Below are 18,421 nucleotides of genomic sequence, written 5' to 3' on the forward strand. Positions count from 1 at the left end.
TCAATCAGGATGCAGGATGTTGGAGAAGCATGGTTCTCCTGCCTAGTGCTACTTTAACTCCATGTCACGTCCTTGAACACTTATTACTAATGTGTTCCTTCCACTCTCTTCACCTCTCTGTGTCACAGATTTGCCATGTCACTTACCTCCTTATTTACTATGGGGGTTCATATAGAGTGCAACCATTGCTTCCTTCCCAAACCATGCGTTGAAGAGTTCCTCATTCTTTAAATAGTTACCCATGTTTGCTTGCATTTAGTGGCCGCCGATTCTTGCCAAGCTCATTATACTCGAGCCCTGCCTCTTTGATTCGTAAGTGATGAGCACAGATTATACGCCAAGCCTTCCCCTAGCACCCGCTGAGCGTCTAGGTTTTCAAATGAAAGAAGATGATTTAGGACATAAAGGGACTCCAGCTAGAGCAATTTTTGTGAGTGAACGCTGTTGTCCAGCAGCTGTGATTAAAGCACTATGAATGAGTTGGTACATGAAGCACTGATGCACGCTGCCTTCCACACTGGTCATTTCTTCAGCTCTACCAGCAATTATGATCAACTGCCTATTCAGCTACTTGCACGACAATCACAGAGCACAGGAAGCCACTTCATTTTGATACTGCATGCCAAAAGTATCAGCATTTTTATTTTGATTAAGTGCCAGCATCACCAAACAGGGATGTCTAGATGTGCCATTTCCTCAGGGTAAGAGTTATTGGGGTTGTTCCCTTCCAAACGGAGGAGTGGATCCAGGTGCAAAAAACTGCCTTGGAGAATGCAAAGGTGTATTTGGACAAAGCTGATATGCCTCCTGGAACAGAATGGGAGAAATAAACTCGGTTCATATTTTGAATGGAAGCAACTAAACAAAAAATAACACAAAGACGTTATTAAGTTTGGGTGAGGTTCACATAACAATTATAAAGTCATAAAGTATAACAGATTGTTGTGTGTCCTGCTTCCATAATCTCATGGACCGTCACAGGGCAGATGTATTTTATAAGCACCTAAAAATTCTTCAAATAATTGGTTTATTATTTAAACGATATATGCATTGAAGGTTTAACCCCGTTCAGAAAAGTCTGCAGGCTAATAACTATAAGAATGCAGTAATACATAAAATATCTTTGATACAGGTGGGTTCTAAATTCCACCTTTGTTACAAAATGTACGACCCAGGGGCAGCCGACGGGCATGCCGATGTGGAGCAGGGTGCAGAAAAATGAGGGTCTGTGATTCTCTCTGCTGGGAGCCAGAATCATCTGTTTTGCCTGTGGCTGCATTCCTTCTTGTCAGGATTTGAAATTGTGCTTCATGGTGTATCCCAGGCTGAACAGGCATACTTAAAATGTGCAGTACTAAGAAAGTACCTGAAAGGCTAAGACACGGTGCTCTTGTTTAATTGTACAAGCACTGTGGTGGAGGTCTTAGATGGCATACCGGATTGTGTGGCATCGTTACAAGTTTGCATGTTTTGCTGATGGGTGACAAACTGAAGATACATACAGTATAAGCAGCCTCTCATCTCAGTCCGTTGTGCTGGAACCATTTATTGCTGTCAGCACATCCAGCGTCTTATCTGACGAAGGGAACAAGTCGAGGTTGATGTACGAGGAAGGCCAGAGAAACAATTAAGTTTAAGGATTTTGGTTAATTCACTTTTTTTTTTGCATGGTCAGAACTTGAGGGAGCTCTACTCCTATTCTGTTGTTGCCAGAGTTGTAGACCATAATTGATGACAACACATTATGAAGTAGCAGTTCCACTGTCCCTAGCACCATGGGTGCCCCTTAGGCAAAACCTGTACTTGATCATCAGTTTATTGCTACCGGGATGACTTCCAAGCCTTAGTTCCTGGGAAGATTAGTCACAAAGTCTGTTGCAGTGTGAAGCCAAAGCCACTGTGAGACTACACTGCAAATGGCGAGGTGAATTGGCTCGGACACAGACCCGATGAGGAACTAATGAAATCAGCAAGCTTATGTTATATCAAAGAAAAGCTTCATTAGATGTCAGAATGTCCATAAATTAGTTGCCAATGTTCTTTATGAGTCAGATAAAGGTATTATGAAGTGACTACACACATCTTGTGAGACAGGCATTCTTGTGGGGTGAAATTTGCTGATAGAGCTTAATGAATCAGGTTTGTAATGTTTCGCCCGCCGGACAACACCGATAGGATTTTCCTGTGGTCAAGAACAAAGGATCTCATTTGTTGTTCTTGGAACTGGATCAGTAGGACAGTAAATCGCAAACATGACTTGAATTGAGAACAACAGCACTGACAATAATTAAGTCTTTTTTGCCAACTTAAGGTATTCTAGGTTACAGCGATCCAAATGCCACCATTTTTCCGAGGCCAGGTCTAAATCACAGTTGCATTGACTGGCTTTTTTGCAAGAAGATGTAAGGCCCAACTTACATTGACAATTCCACATGCAGATCATACAAGATCATGTAAGGTATGTTTTAAAATGCGAAGTGCGGTGAACAGAGGGTTCAGTTTGCTCCCTTATGTGCCCCATTTCAGGTTTGTTTGCATAGGAAACTTTTTAATGGAGGTCTGGCTGAAGCCACTAAATAACAAAAGTTTATTGACTAAATGAGGCCAGTCTTTAACATTTTATACTTCAGTGACATCCCTGGGAATTGGCCAAGTTGTCCAGAAATAGCTACATCTTGATATCCAGTAACTTGCAGATAAATTCACACTTTATAACCAAGCCAAACATGAGAGACAAGATGTAAGGACTCTAGGTCAGTGTCACGTCAATATAAACTATTACAAACTTGCCAAAGCACAAAGATATAACTTTAGTGTTGAAGGCATGGAAGCCGTCCATATGATATGACCAAAGATTCGTATTGTCCACTGCTGGTGTGAAAAGTTATTTCTCACTCAGATACATTTTAGATTGTTAGCAGTGTGTGGATCACACTTAGTCACCAGATTAGCACAAGGGTACCGTCCAGATTTCTCATTAACACGCAACAATAGGCTAGACATTATCACTGTAAGGCGCTGATAATGAATTTCCTTCAAAAGGTTTTTTGAGGTTTTTTGAGGCAGTTGGATCACAGGGTCTTGACAGGTTATTCAAGGTGACCTTCAAGAAACCTAGAATTACATCCGAAGTGGAGGAATGTTGAGGGGCAGGCACATACAAATTGAAAGCAAGAGGTTCAGTTCTATTGCGTTTATCAATGGCCAATACCACAAGGAAAAAACCTCCCTGAGACGAAACCTTGAGAGGAACCAGACAGAGCTTTGTTCTTATAGACTCACTCAGGTTCTTGGCACGTTGTAGAAGTCTTCTTTTGTGGAAGAGCTCACCTCAAGGGATGCACCTTCAAAGTGAAAGTCGATCTGTAGTCCATGCACACTCGCACTCACACACAGAGCCAGAGGAAGGCGAAGACATTTGAAAGACGCCTTTTAGGTCCAACGAGACGTGCATATTTCTGTCAAGTGAAAGACAAATGAGAGGACCCTTTACGTTACTGAGGGACAGATGACTGGAAGCAGCTAAGAAGACTAAGGACAAAAGAGAGACAAGAAGAGACAAAACAGAAATGTATTACAATATTTATTACCCTTGCAGCAGCAGCAGTTTCCCCTTGGGACCATCTTTACTTGCTAAAGTACAAAACACTTATTAGCTTTGTTGTTCTGTCAGGCTGTGGGAGTATAATAGGTAGGAGAGATTGACGTTCTGTGCTGTGCACTTACATCCTGCATGACTCACTTACTTTTTCATTCATTTCCCATATTACTGTGGACAGAACAGAGACTTAAAAGTAGAACCCTGTACAAAAATCAAATACAAACAGAGTAGGCAGAATAACATGAAAATGAAAGACGGACCAATTTTCCAACATGATTAACACAAAACAAACTAAATCTAGCAAGATTATATTACTGTAATAATACTATACTTTAAAGGTGGGGTCTCCGATGTTTGAAAGCCAATGTTGACATAACAATCACCAAAACAAACATGCCCCTAACCCAAATGGGTCCCACCCCTGTATTGATAGCTCCGCCCACACATACATACGTAACCCAGGCAACTAATGGAAAGAAATGTGTCTTTATCATAGCTGAAGGGAAGAACAATACGATTGTAGATAAACAAACAACCAAAAATGACACAAGCATAATCATGTAAAGGACAAAGGCATATATTAGTTCTGTGTAACAAAACAAAACCAACGTTACTCACCTATCGAGAAAGAAAAAAGCACCTCGGCGTCTTAAGTAAAGTTGGTCACATATTCACAGATTGGAGTTTCCCGAGTCAATAACTCCTGAGCTAAACACTGTTACTACACAAAACACGGTTGTAGCTGCGTCTCTACATTATTACGATAGAAAAGAGGTGTTATTTGTGTAGTAACAGCGTTTAGCTCAGGAGTTACTGACTCAGGAAACTCCAATCTGTGAATATGCGCCAACTTCCTGCTCCTTCAGTTCTCTCCAGCGCTGGAAAGCTGATCCTATATTAACAAGTCCTACTTCTTGCCTTATCGTAAGCCTTTCTTCGCTTTCTTTCTTTGTTTTTATCCTCCATATCAATGTTAAAACCGCTTTCTGCTAATGTCACACATGCGCACCGAACACTCTCTCCGCCGCATATTGACAAGACACGCCCCTTTCTGCTCATTGGCTACACGTTTGTTTTGATTTTTGTTTAGTTTTCTGAAGCATTTCTCAAAAATCGGAGACCCCACCTTTAATGTGACAAACTTCCCAAACAGGAGAGGCTGCAAAAAAATAAATTCGTTTTTTTGAAGCAAATCCATGCTACGGGATGGAGTTAAATATAAATTCATATGATAAATTAAGTTCATCCCACTATATTGGCTGGTAGTTAGAGCTTCAAATTGAAATCATAAATCTTCCCTATCTGTCAGTTTTTACGTTTTAGTTTTAGTACATTATAACCTCTGATAGACCTGAACTGTTTAAAACTTAGAAACAGCTTGTGGTCAGATTTCTCTTGGATTGCTGCTCAGCTGTCATCATTTTATGGCTGTTTATATGATGTCTGGTTTAGAGATTTGACATAAAGATGAAAAGGATGGGTCCTTGATTTGTACTGTGTACTTGCAAACAGCTTTTGCTAAGCTTTATGAGGCGTACCCCTCATCAGCCTGCCTCAAATTTCTCCACAAAGTCAAGCTAGGCTGTCGGCACATCGCTTGCCCTTGACCAAATGTTATGGCCAACCGTAGTGGGAAATATTTAATTAATATTTAAAAAGCTATTAATCTTTAATTTCTCCTTGCCAGTTTGATATTGATGCTTTGTCTCAAGTGGAATGCGCTTGTCTATACTTAGCACTCAAATTCGGTTTGATACGGGACGCCTGGGGAATGACCTAACTCATTCATTAAGAAAGAAATGTCTCAAAAAGACCTGAGAGCTGCAAGCTAAGCTTATATGACATGCTAAAACTTGAAAATTCACTCAAAACTTTACTCAAAAAAATATTAGCAAGTACCAGCCATATGAAGAAGTCATACACTCATCAACCACTTTATTTATTTACTGCTCATTCATGCATTCATCCTGTCAAGGGATTTTCACATGCAGCCTTCTCTAGAGTTCACACAGAATCGTGTGAAAAAATCTCCAATAATCACTCTTTAAACCCACGGTAAGCAGAAAAGCATCTCGGAATCGAAAACACGGCAAATTTCGAGGCGGATGTCTTACAACTACATCAGGATCAACTCAAGAACAGGAATCTGAGGCTACAGCCAGCATTCTGAGATACTTCTCTGCGCACCACGGTTGTAAAGAAGGATTATTTGAGTTACTGCTAGAGAGTTACTTCTGTTTAGCTGAGCTTGAGTGTAAAGAGTGGAACCTGATGTGTTCTGCCGCTGTCGTAGCCCATCGGCCTCAACGTTTGCCATGTTGTGCGTTCTAAGATGTTTCTCTTCAGAGTGGTTTGTTTGAGTTACTGGTGCTTTCCTGTCAGCTCAAACCAATCTGACCATTCTCCACTCTCTTTTTTTATTCTCACCAGTCAGCAGTTGATGTGATCATGCTTATATGCATTGCACGACTGCTAAATGCCTGGCTGATCGATGACTGGATCATTTCTGATAAAATGGCAGGTGGTCGTTTGTTATCGTATAATCTCGAACCGATGATCACAAGTGAATAGCAAACAGGCAGCCCACATATTTCGAAGGAGAAAATATTGCATAACACCTTTGTTTTTGTGTTATTCCCATCTTGACACTCCCACACTTAGCCTTTTAAACGGAGCCTTGTCGAGCAATTACACATCCGGTATGTATTAATCAGCTGTAGATGAAGTTCACAGCTCTCACCATGGCACTAAATATTCCATCTCTGTTAAGGTCATGTCAAAGCAGATTTCTGACTTTGGGTATTTTGAGTAATTATTGCCTTTTAAACACAACCCACCTGTTCTGTCTTTTTTTTTTTTTTTTTTTAGAGCTTAAATGGATCTCATTATCTTAAAGTTGGTTCGTGTCGGAAATGAAAAGAGTTTGACCTAAATGAGATCTCCCAGGCCTTTGGGTCATTAAGGCTTCACCTTCAAAACAAACAGGAAAAGCTGGGCTATGTTATTTGGTGATGCATTCTGACTGGCAATTTTTAAATAACTCTGCTTCTTTCTTTCTTTCTTTCTTTCTGTTTTTCTTTCTCTTTTTTTCCACAGGGACTCAAACCCATGGATCACAACGGGCTGTCAGATCCCTATGTTAAACTGCACCTGCTACCTGGAGCTAGCAAAGTATGTACTTGTGTGCTCTGTTTTGCTCTTTGTATGCATCTGTGGAGCAAAATTCTTCACAAAATCCATTAATTCATTCAAAAAGTTATTTTTCCAAGAATCCTATGTTTTTTGTTGATCAGAAACAGAAACAGATCAGAATAGTAGTAGGATCCATGTGCAGCATGTTTATTAATTTCTATTAATCCAGAAAGCTGGATATGTAGTAGTGAAAAACAGGCTGAGCAATCGGTAACCAGGAGGTCAAATCAGCATAATAAACAAGTTCGAAAATATACAATCTAAACACGAAAATGTCCAGGGAACAGAAACAGGTCAAAACACAGAGACAAACAGTAGAACAGGCAGATAGCGACTCGGAATTGAAGATTAATCTAACAATTCTTCATGTTGTGCAACGGCGTGAGTGTGGTTTAAACATCTTCTGGCAGGCCATAGGGGGAACTGCAGGGTGATAAGGTGATAGGCTGATAAGTGGTCGCTAACATAATGTAATTACATAATATTTTATTTAGCAAGATTAGTGTGTTAATACAGACCAAGCAGTCATGCCCTGTAAGTTTTTATTAGACCCGACATTCTGCCCTTACATCATGGTTAAATATCGTCGCTGTCGGGCGGAATCCTCGTATCTCCAAAACCGTTATTTTTCAGGAAATTAAAAAAACGCCGTACCTTACCTGCAGTGCACAGGGTTTAGTCCGCGTTGCAATGGATTGTCTTGCGCTAAATTCCTGTCCTCAGACGAGCACCAGAACTAGCAGGGGTCAAGATTTTTTTTTCTTTGACCCCAGTGTTTTGAAGACATTTACCTCAGAAGACGTGTTGATTCGTTGCGACTCTTATTAAGGAGAAATATGCCGTGAAGCTCTCCCGCGTAGCGAGGAAGAGGTGGACAGTTGAAGTGTCCAATGGAGTTATGAGATTTGCGCTCAAGCTATTTTCAAGACTTTAGATTGGTTAATAACTTGTAAAAATAACAGACCCACGTGGGGACTGATTAATAGCATCTATATGTGAAAAAATATGAAACTGACCAAATTTGGACATACGAGGTTTCCGCCCGACAGCGACGATATATTGCTTGAGTCTGGTAACATTTTTATTTTCTCTAGATATGTTCACACTGACTGCATGACTGTATGACTAACACAATAAAAGATTGAAATTTAAAGTCTTTAATTTGCTCGGTCTCATGACTGATGCTCGTCTATGATTCTGAAGAAAAAAAAATCATCTGTGCATACTAATTAATCCCATTGCATGAATTGTTCTACCCTGAGCCAGATCACCTCAGGCAATGTGTACTGTGCAGCTGACATGGGATTTTGAACAAGTTGCTTCCTAAAGTAACGTATAGCTAGGTTTATATAACATCTTTGAGGAACATTATGTAACATTTTCAAAGCTGTAAATTCCCTCAGCACTGGATAGCAGTCTAAAGACTTTTTTATTTTGGCCAAAAATGTTTAATTTAGCATTTTGTGGCACAAGGAACCGTTTTTTTTTTGTTGTTGCACAAACAGGGTTTAAAACATAACATTAGTAGATTGCTACCTACCCTAATGAAATGGCCTAATCTTGATGTTAAAAGTCTAATTTTGATGTTCCTGAGCCATGGATTTTGTTAAAGGTGACTGTACACTGATCAGCCATAACGTTACTAAAACTGACAGGTGACGTGAATAACGTTTATTTATCTTGTTACAGTGGCATCTGTCAATCAAGGGGTGGGATATATTACCCAGCATGTGAACAGTCAGTTCTCAAATTTGATGTGTTGGAAGCAGGAAAAATGGGCAAGTTTAAGGATCTGAGTGACTTTTGACAAGGGAAAAATTTGTTAAAGGTAGACATCTGAGTCAGAGCATCTCCAAAACAGCAGGTCTTGTGGAGTGTTCCCAGATTGCAGGGGTTAGAACTTTGCAAAAGTGGTCTGAGGAAGGACAACTGTTGAACCAGTGACAGGGTCATGGGTGATCCAGACTCACTGGGGCAGATAGGGAGTGAAGGCTTAACGGTTGGACCTGATCCCACAGAAGATCAACTTGTAGCAAAGTAATTATCTGTTTCTACCTTCTTGTAGAAAAAAGTTAGCTTCTGCTACAAGTATTTAAATTGACAAACCCTCAGCTTTGTCATCCAATAGACTTCCACGTTTCTAAATATATGGTCACGTGATGATTTGATTTCATCCCAAACTTTGTCTTTCTCATTAAGGCCAACAAGCTCCGGACCAAGACTCTGCGTAACACCCTGAACCCTGTATGGAGTGAGACACTGACCTACTACGGCATCACCGACGAGGACATGGTCCGCAAAACCCTCAGGTACCCACTTTTGACGTTTCCCATTTGTGACGATTTGTAGCTTCGTTATCACACTCTGTTACATATTGTCCAAGATCTTTACCAGTCATCCATTCATCACAAACAGCTGAGCTTTCAAATATCATAGAGGTACACAAAGGTCATATATTCATTTGAAATCATTTTTAATTGAGTCTTGTCAGATTAAATCTGCCTGCAGATCAGCACAAAGAAGGGATTTGCCTGTTCAACTAGGCAACTAGGTTAATCTTCTTATAATGCTGGAGATCGCTTGCATAACACATCCATTACGCGGTAATGCATGTACGAGGATGCTAATGCGCTTGCTGCCGTCACCATTTTGGTCCCGATGCAAACCCGGAGTGCTGAAACTCGATCGTTTGGTATACGTAATAATATGCAACAAGAACTGTTTTTAAACAGTGTGTAACTGTGAATACACTGAAGCTTGTCTAGGGCAACTATTTTTGGAAGTAGTTCTCCAGTGTCAGAGAAATAAATCGAATTATCTGACATTTTCAATGGGTTTAAACAAATTTTCTGGCTGCAAATCTGATCTATAATGAGTCAGGTCTCTGTTGGCTTTCAGTGTGAGAGCGTGTTTTTCCCTTTGTTGGTAACCTTAGACGGAATTTTTTAACTTAAAATTTTAGCTGCTTATGAACAAGCATCTCAGAGCGCAGAAATGGGTTTGATATCACTATTTACTTTAAAGATAGAATAAACATTTGTCTGAAAAAAAAAATATTTTCTACAAATATATTGCCCCTAGTAGGCTAGGTAAAAACTGAAATGCTTATGAAACACTACAAATTCTACAAAGCCCTGAGTGTCTACTTTCAAACGAGTGTCATATCAATACTACTGTGGAGTCAGTGTGAGATTCTGTGTGAGATTACAATTCCGGACACGGTGCTGTTTGGATCTGGGGGATTGTAGATCGGGCATTCACTAAATTTTAGGGGTTTATTTACCGTGGCGTAAAGTGGGTGTGTTTCTGGAGGTCTTGGGAAAACACCCTCTTTCAAAAAAAAGAGCATACCTATGATGGATAATGAAGGACAAAACAGTCATACAGGTAGATTTTGTATTTTATATCTATTATGCCTTATTTTTTTTTTACAATTAAGCTATTTTAGAAAACAAATAAACAACCAAAAACTACCGTTAGGGTTAGGGTTAGATTATCAAATAGGCCACGCCTATCCGATGACGCAATATCTGTTACGCTGTTCTGAAATCCATGGAAATAAGTGCATCCCATTGTAGATCGTGGTGGCCATGTTTGTATGCTGTGGTGTGTTCTGGGTAATGGAGTCTTCAGGGTATGTCGTTCCTCAATATCGAACGTAACTTTAATTGGATAAAAAGTACCATCTCGCAGTCTTTTATTACATACAAAACATTATATAGAGCAAATGTCCAGGGTATATTAAGCTTATTGTAGTAGCAGTATAGCCACACTCATGAGTTATCCGTCATTACACAGCAGCACGGGTTAACGCGTGTCACTCGTGTATGCCGTCATTCCAATTTCTAAATGGCATCTCTATTTTTACCAGCTGCAGCCCCACAGAACCCGAACACGTCCTGTGACAGAGCGGGTAATCGACATTCTTCCAGTCTGACAACCGGACTAATGCAACAGAATAAAGCCCTTTAACCTCTCCTCCTGTTACATAAACATTCAGTAAAAGATGAAGCCATTACTGGTAATGGTTAAAGCCAGTTTAGATATAAAACTCATAACAATGTGGTCATGTGATCTCGTGGAAGGAGAGGAAGGCATTTTAATTTAAGTTGAAACACGATTTCTTTCTTAGGAATAATCCAGCTGACAGTGTAGGATTTACACTACACTAGTGTAGTGTAGGGCTCCATTCAACAAGCACTTAATAATCTACCTGTCTCTCTTCCTGTGTCACATTCACATAACCCTGAAGCGTTCTGAATCAGTAAATAACGAAATAACGCACGCGTTTGTGACTAAATCGCTTGCGGGTTAGGAGCGGAAGGGCGAGTGTGCCACATCTCTCACACGTCTGTCTGGACCGTAGTGAAATTAATGAGGCATGGCGACGGCTCTGCAGAGATCGCTCGTGATAAACAGCGCTACTCTGTACTTTCTCAGGACTGCTAATGACTGCTGGCGAAGTGTTAGCAAAGCATTAACCCTGTCAGTCCCACATTCCAGAGACATTTCTGGCGAGACTTTACGGTGCAGGGAAAGAAGAGTTCATTTTTATCGCTCAGTTTCAATTCAGCATCTTTGTTGTTGACATACAAAATGAAGGAACGAATATTTATTCGTCATGGTTATGGTTTGTAGGAACATTTTTTTTTACTTCCCGTTCCAATACCGTGACCCACCGGGTGACCTGTACAGTATGTTGTTCTTGCCAAAGCGAGCTTACAGCTGTGTGTGTGTGTGTGTGTGTGTATGTGTGTGTGTGTGTGTATGTGCAGGTAATATGTATTGATCTGGGGGGGGGCCCACCTGATGATTCATCATGGCTTTTCTTTAGGCCCGTCTCCTTCTAGTTTCCATGGAAACACAAAGTATCCTTCAAAGGTATTTCTTTTTTTCGGGGGACGAGCGCTCGCCCTTCATGCAAATAAGCACTAAACAATGCCAAATCAGCAGCCTCCGATCTGTCATTTTCAAAAACAAATCAGTCTTCAGCCTGTACGTCAGGACTGAGCTTTTTTTTTTTATTATTTGTGTGCCTCGTCTAGCTTGAACGCGTCACAACCTGTGAACCCAACCTCTTTGCTCTGTGAGGAGATTCAAGGAATGAAATGATGTATTATACTCTCTCTCTCTCTCTCTCTCTCTCTCTCTCGGTCTCTCTTTCACTACTGCACAAGCAAACAAAACGTATAGATCGCAAACGTTTTTCTGTAGCGATGAGAAACGTGTGTTCAGTTCCCACATCTCTGAGTAGGAGTCACTCGACACTCAGCAGTACGGTAACATTTTACAGAAATTCTAGACTTTCTAGAATTTTCTACCATTTAGAAAAAAGTCCCGTTTTCTGCCTAGACATACGTGTGTACATTCATTTCATTTCACTTTTATACAGAGTCCAACATTTCTCCTCGAGTAATATCGTCTTTGTAGTTGAACATCTAGAGGAAACCAATTAAACTGCAGGATGAGACACAGGCTGATGTTTGCTTTTTGATAACACGGCTTCAAAACGACTCGAATGTTATAAAGTTGACCAAAAAAAAAGACGCAACCGTGACTTAAAGCCATAAAGACAATTACGCAAGTTCAAGTCATCCGTGTCTACTTCCTTCCTCTTAGACGCGCTCTTCATACAGTAAGTCGGACTTACGCAACGTTATTAATCCGTGAGGCTGAACCATGAGGAAATTCATTCTATGGTTATTTATATCCAGGATGCATTTCCATAAAAGGAAAAGAACAACAGTGTGTTAGTAAAGTGCGTGAAAGTCAAAGTCAGTGTGAGGCTTCACAGCTTCAGTGCACCTTGATGTGTAATTATTCAGTCAGTGTTCTCTCTAATTAGATGTTGCTAATTAATGGGAAATAATTCAAATAATTGCACATATCTTATTGCAGTCCATATTTAACACCGATCGCTAGTTCAATTCTTTTCAGCTTTCGAGCTCCATGCAAAGCTTACCAAGGCACACCAAATCAATATAATCGTACTAGGAGTTGATGCCCATCCTATCTCTTCCCACCCCAGTCTTACAGGGCTGTATGTCAGGTGTGTAGCAAACAGAATTAGATTTTATTCCAGAAAGTGGCATGAGTTGAGTTTACTGCAGCGTGTCAGCGTAGTGACCGGTTTATCTGAACTGTCAACTCCAGCGGTTATTACAGCACCTCCTATTGATTTCCTCTGTGCTACAAGTGTGCGTTGTGTGGATTTAGGCCTCAGCTCATAATCCAGCCTGTAGGGTTTCAGTAGAAGTCATTTCAAGAGAAACATTTTCAATACGGCTTTCAAGTCAGCCTTTATTCCTGAACGATGACCTATGATGATTCATGTTCTTTCTGGAAAGTCTGCAGGGACTGAACCTTGTGAAATAGAGCGCTGCCTTCATGCGTTCCCTGACGAGAAAATGAAACGTAGGTACAATTTGCATTGGCAGCAGATAAAACGCGAACTCTGTCCGTCTGTCTCGCCACAAAATGGGTTACTCCATGCCTTCCAGGGTCTCCTTCATTCTCGAGCTGGTTTGTCCTTATTATTTGCCATCTCCCGCTGTCTCCCCAGGTGGCGTTCTAACAGTGGGCTTTACCCCTAAGCTCCGTCTGACATGCTTCCTAGTTCCAAATTTTATCATTATTATTGAAATCTTCACAGCGCTGTTGAATTCCCACTTCACGATGCCCAGGGGGTTTTGACAGGTTGTCATCCCGTCGATTATTTTCCCAAAACATTGCACTTTTTATTTCTTACATGTAACACCTTAAACGCTCTAATGATCTAACACAGTCTCTTGTGATGGCAAGACCTTTGCAGTAGTTACAGTACTTAAGGTGTCACAGATCTCTGACTCGTGCAGCACTTCTGCCTTGTAGCGTTAAAATGTTAATTAAGAACGAGTGTGAAACATCTATTGTCAGATATTCCTGGACCTCAACCTCCTCTTTCTCACCTATGACAACAGCATCCGCTTAAGCAGCACGATTGTTTTCTCTTGCGTAAAAACAGCGTACGCGAGCTGTCGACATCACGATAGCCGACCCCGTGGATTCCTCCTTTTAATTCCTGAATCTACAGCAGTCTAATTTCCAGCACGTTCTATCACTGTTCAGATTCATTCGTGACGGTTAACTATTCTGCTAAATTCCACATACTTTACAGATAAGAAGGAAAGCGATCTTACCCCGAGCGTCATACCAGACCTTTTCGTGAGACTATGAGTGAATGAGAGTATGTGGGTGAGCGAGTGGGCAATCAAATACCAACCAAATCCCCAGCACACCTACACACACAAACACACACACACACACACAGACTGCAATAAAAGAACAGCCCTGGGAATAGTACATATGTACACTTTCTATGTCAGGTCCCTCTCACCTACACATGTATTAAAGTCCAAATATTGTATAAAATAGTAATATCTAGTACAGTTAGGTGACATTGCAAATATATTGTGATATACGCTTTTATACGCAAAACGCTTTTACGCTACACGACGCATCACTTTCAGCATTCTAAAAAAGCTTTACATGGTAATATTTGAGGATCGTTCATCTAAAATCCGTCATTTCTATAGTAACAAGTTGACAAGCAGATGTTCTATGTAACTTAAGGCTAATAATAAACAGGCAAACGAATGTATTAATTAATGCGTAAAAGAAAAATGCATAATTGATAATATGGTGTAGTTTTCTGCAGTTGTTAAGTCGTCAGTAGCGAAAACTTTGTGTAACAGAACAAGCTGTTTTTTTTTGGTTATTATTATATTATTTGTTTGTTTTTTAAATTAACCTGGAAAATGGCAATGGTAGGAAATGACACAAAAGTTTGATGGATATTTAATGTCAAATTTTTAACCGTCTTCCATCAAGGTTGTTCAACGTTTGTCGGTGCGTGTCATACTGTTAAGATTCGGTTCAGGCATCTTTTTTTTTTCTTTTTTTTCCTGGAAAGCTAGTAATTTGTAAAACTGCCCACTACTTCACAGGAACACTGGCTAACCATCTGTCAATTCCTGAGGAGTTACATGATACATGGACAGCGCTATGAGTCACAACACCTCTAGATATAAAAAAAGATACTAGAACTGCTAAGGGCATCTTGTATTTGAGTGGTTTCAAAGTACAAAATTAAACAAACCAAAAAATAGAAAGCTCAAATAGTAGGAATCACAAAAATCACTCCAGCACGGAGAACACGGAGTCGGCTCCGTTTAATAGTTTAAGATGTTTTGTGTAGCATCTCAATCCTTTATTTTAGTTTTTGTTCATCTAAATATTCAGAACACATGGCATTTCTGCAGTACTACAGCTCTTTCCATGGGCTCAGCTTGTGTATTGTGGTTCAGTTTAGCAGCTTGATTCACTTTCTGCAGCTGATTTGATTCTGAGTCATTTTATGTGATTCTGAGTCATTTACTTTCAGAGTCATTTGATTCATGGTCATTTGATTGAAGGTTGCAAGTTCAAATCTCAGGTCCACCAAGCTCTGAGCAAGGCCCTAAGGAAATTATATAAAAAATGACATCAAAATGTAAGTCGCACTGGATAAGGTTGTCTGCCAAATGGCATAAATCTAAATGAGATTCAGAATCATTCAGAATCATTTGAGCATCTTTCTTACATCAGTCTAATCTCACAGGGTTCACACGGACCTGGACCGAGATTACCATGCTCAGACGCTCTTGGCTCGGTCGTTTCAGTCCACTTCCCGGAGTATGATTGGCATGTTCTGACCGGCACAAACCAAACTAACCACACTGGGGACAAAAACTCACCAAGGTTTGAGTGAAAACACAGTGCCAGCTCTCAGTGTTTTATTTAGAAGTTGGTCCCTATCCATCAGCAAATTCTACATAAAAGAAGACGAAACCGTGTCTCCATCCTGGGCATAAATTTAGTCTATTTTTCTCTCTCTAGTGGCGTAATTGCGGGAAGAATCTTAGGATCATTAGGAGAAGTGTCATGTGGGAATTGGCAGCGAAATACACTAGAGTGTTAAAAACTAATTCAATATATGTTATCGCACCATCTGTGCTAATGGTAAATTAAAATTGTTTATGAGAAGCGTGCAAAGAAGATACCATTCTACCAGTCAAAGATGTACACTGGAAAACTTGTTTCTTGTGTGTGGTGTGTTTATGAACAATTTTTTGTGTATCCGGCCAAATGTAATTATTATCTGTGCCAAAGAAAAACAGGTGTCTCAGTTGGTCCCACTTCATCCAGCAAATGGCAGAAAAATCACATTTGGATACAGATGCCAGGTTTGAACCCTGAGGATAATATGAAATGTTCTCCTGGAGCAAGTCTCTGTAATTAGCATAAGTTTTTAGCAGGCATGTTAAGAGAAATCTTTTTTTCTTGCTCATTATGGCACTTTTCTAAAAGTAAAATCTCAGAGTTAACCATGGTGAATTTGTTGCAGACTTTATATGCGTCGATCCTCCGTATATTATCCAAACGAATAGCCTGCTCTTGCAATGGTAATGGTGGATATTTTCAAGGAGGAATTCGCGAATGCGTAAATGTCAGAATAAATCCCCTCCACTAAAGACACGAGCGACGTCTATAAATATCATTCCTGTTCTTTTAGTTCAGGACTTTAGCCAATCTTTTCCTGATTCATCTCCTTTCACGGCTAATCCTGCCATAAAACAAACAGAACATGATAGTAAACAACACAATATTATGACTTTCATACCTCACACACCTCCTTAAGCAACAGGTTTTTAATGATGGAAATGAAATTTATCAGCCAATTTTCAGCCAAAAATGAAGCTTAAATGAACAGACACTGGAGGATGCAGACTTCATGATTGATGACCTCTCATGACTGCCAGAATGCCCTGTTAAACCTCACCTATTTATATTATTTACACCCAATATCCTGAACTCTGCTCCTGAAGTCCTATCTGTAGTGCTGATAAGGTTAATAATTGTGTTTAATCTTGTCCCCATGGTTACAGGATTTCCGTGTGTGACGAGGACAAATTCCGGCACAACGAGTTCATCGGCGAGACACGGATCCCCCTGAAAAAGCTCAAACCCAACCAGACCAAGAACTTCTACAACTGCCTGGAGAAGCAGCTGCCTGTGAGTAAATTACTAATCAGATCTGAGATCTCGTACACGTGAAAATATTGGAACTCATTGAGTGACTTACGATGCAACTTGGATTTGCACCTGAATGACTTTGGATTTGACTTGGACTTGACTAACTTGGGATTTGATTAGACTTGACTGACTTGGGATTTGACTGACCTGGGATTTGACTTGGACTTCACTGACTTGGAATTTGACCTGGAATTGACCGATTTGGGATTTTTCTTGACTAACTCTGGATTTGACTTGGATTTGACTGACTTGGGATTTGACTTGCACTTGACTGACTTGGGATTTGACTTGGACTTGACTGACTTGGGATTTAACTTAGACTCACAGCTGAATGATTTGTAATTTAACCTGGACTCTCACTTAACTGATCTGCAATTTGACTTGTACTGTACTTTCACTTGCATTTCAGATTAAATCACTTGCATTTCAGATTAATTTGGACTGATTTGGGATTTGATTTTACCTCACACTTGACTGACTTTGGATTCGACTTGGCTTGACATGCAAATTGATTTGGACTCACATTTGACAGACTTGAGATTTGACAGATGTACCTAGAATTAAACTGATTAAATTAATCACATTAAACTGACCAGCAATTGGACAGAGACTTACATTTAACTTGTAAACATACTTGACTGACTTGTGATTTGACCTGGAGATGACCGATTTGGGATTTGACTTGTACTTGACTGACTTGTGATTTGACCTGGAGTTGCACTTGACAGTTGATAGATAAATGTGGTCTTTGTAAAAGCAAAGTTTGGTGCAAAACCTCTTGTTTTTTTAATTTTCTTATAAATGTAACCTTTGTGAAAGAGCTAATTGTTTGAATAGTGTTCTGTTTCTCTGGTTAAATCCAATCACTCATCACAAACTCGTTCGTCAATTTCCTCCAAAGTAACAAAGAAATTCAACACACTAAAGGCACTTTGTTGACATTTTGAAATGTTACAGGAGCCGCAGTCGGCCAGAAGAAAACGGAATTACACGCTTTTTTTATAAAGATGATGTTCACTTTTATAGTATTTTCAGTAGAGGAAAGAAAAATTGGCTTATCATCTGTAGACTTGAGTTTTTATTTAATAACACTCTAACTGACTGAAATCACATTCTCCCTTTTGGCAGCTGTTTACCAGAGTCAAGGCCCCTAGTCTTGGTACAGTATCATCTAGGTTTTGTACGGTGATCTCAGGTGCGGAAAAATAGTGGTTGTAGTTGTATGAATATACAATAACTGGATAATTTTGTTTAGATTTTTTTGTGATGCTTGGGAGAATAGAGGAACGTCATGTCATAAACATATCTTTGATTGTTTTCCTAAACCAGTCGTGTTTTACTCCTTGCTTAGTTTATATAGTATCAGCTTTATTTCGTTGTTCATTGGCCACTTTATCAAAGCAACTTACCGTATTTTCCACTTTGTACATTTCCTACCTTCATGTTTCCATTTTTAAGTTAGGCCAAATCCCAAATTGCTTGCTATTCACTATCAGTTTACACTACATAGGTAGT

The 18,421-nt window shown here is 39.9% G+C and overlaps 1 protein-coding gene across 3 annotated transcripts in view; it reads left to right on the top strand.

Moving 5' to 3' along the window:
• Window positions 1-18,421, top strand: part of doc2b (double C2-like domains, beta) — a 132,445-nt gene that overhangs the window by 104,528 nt on the left and 9,496 nt on the right. For all 3 annotated transcript variants that reach the window (XM_060862930.1, XM_060862931.1, XM_060862932.1), the window contains 3 exons: window positions 6,698-6,772; window positions 8,993-9,102; window positions 16,759-16,885. In XM_060862930.1, the coding sequence (XP_060718913.1) occupies window positions 6,698-6,772; window positions 8,993-9,102; window positions 16,759-16,885 (312 nt within the window). The remainder of the gene's footprint in view (window positions 1-6,697; window positions 6,773-8,992; window positions 9,103-16,758; window positions 16,886-18,421) is intronic.

Source organism: Tachysurus vachellii, chromosome 26 (assembly GCF_030014155.1).
Source record: "Tachysurus vachellii isolate PV-2020 chromosome 26, HZAU_Pvac_v1, whole genome shotgun sequence".
Taxonomy (NCBI): domain Eukaryota; kingdom Metazoa; phylum Chordata; class Actinopteri; order Siluriformes; family Bagridae; genus Tachysurus; species Tachysurus vachellii.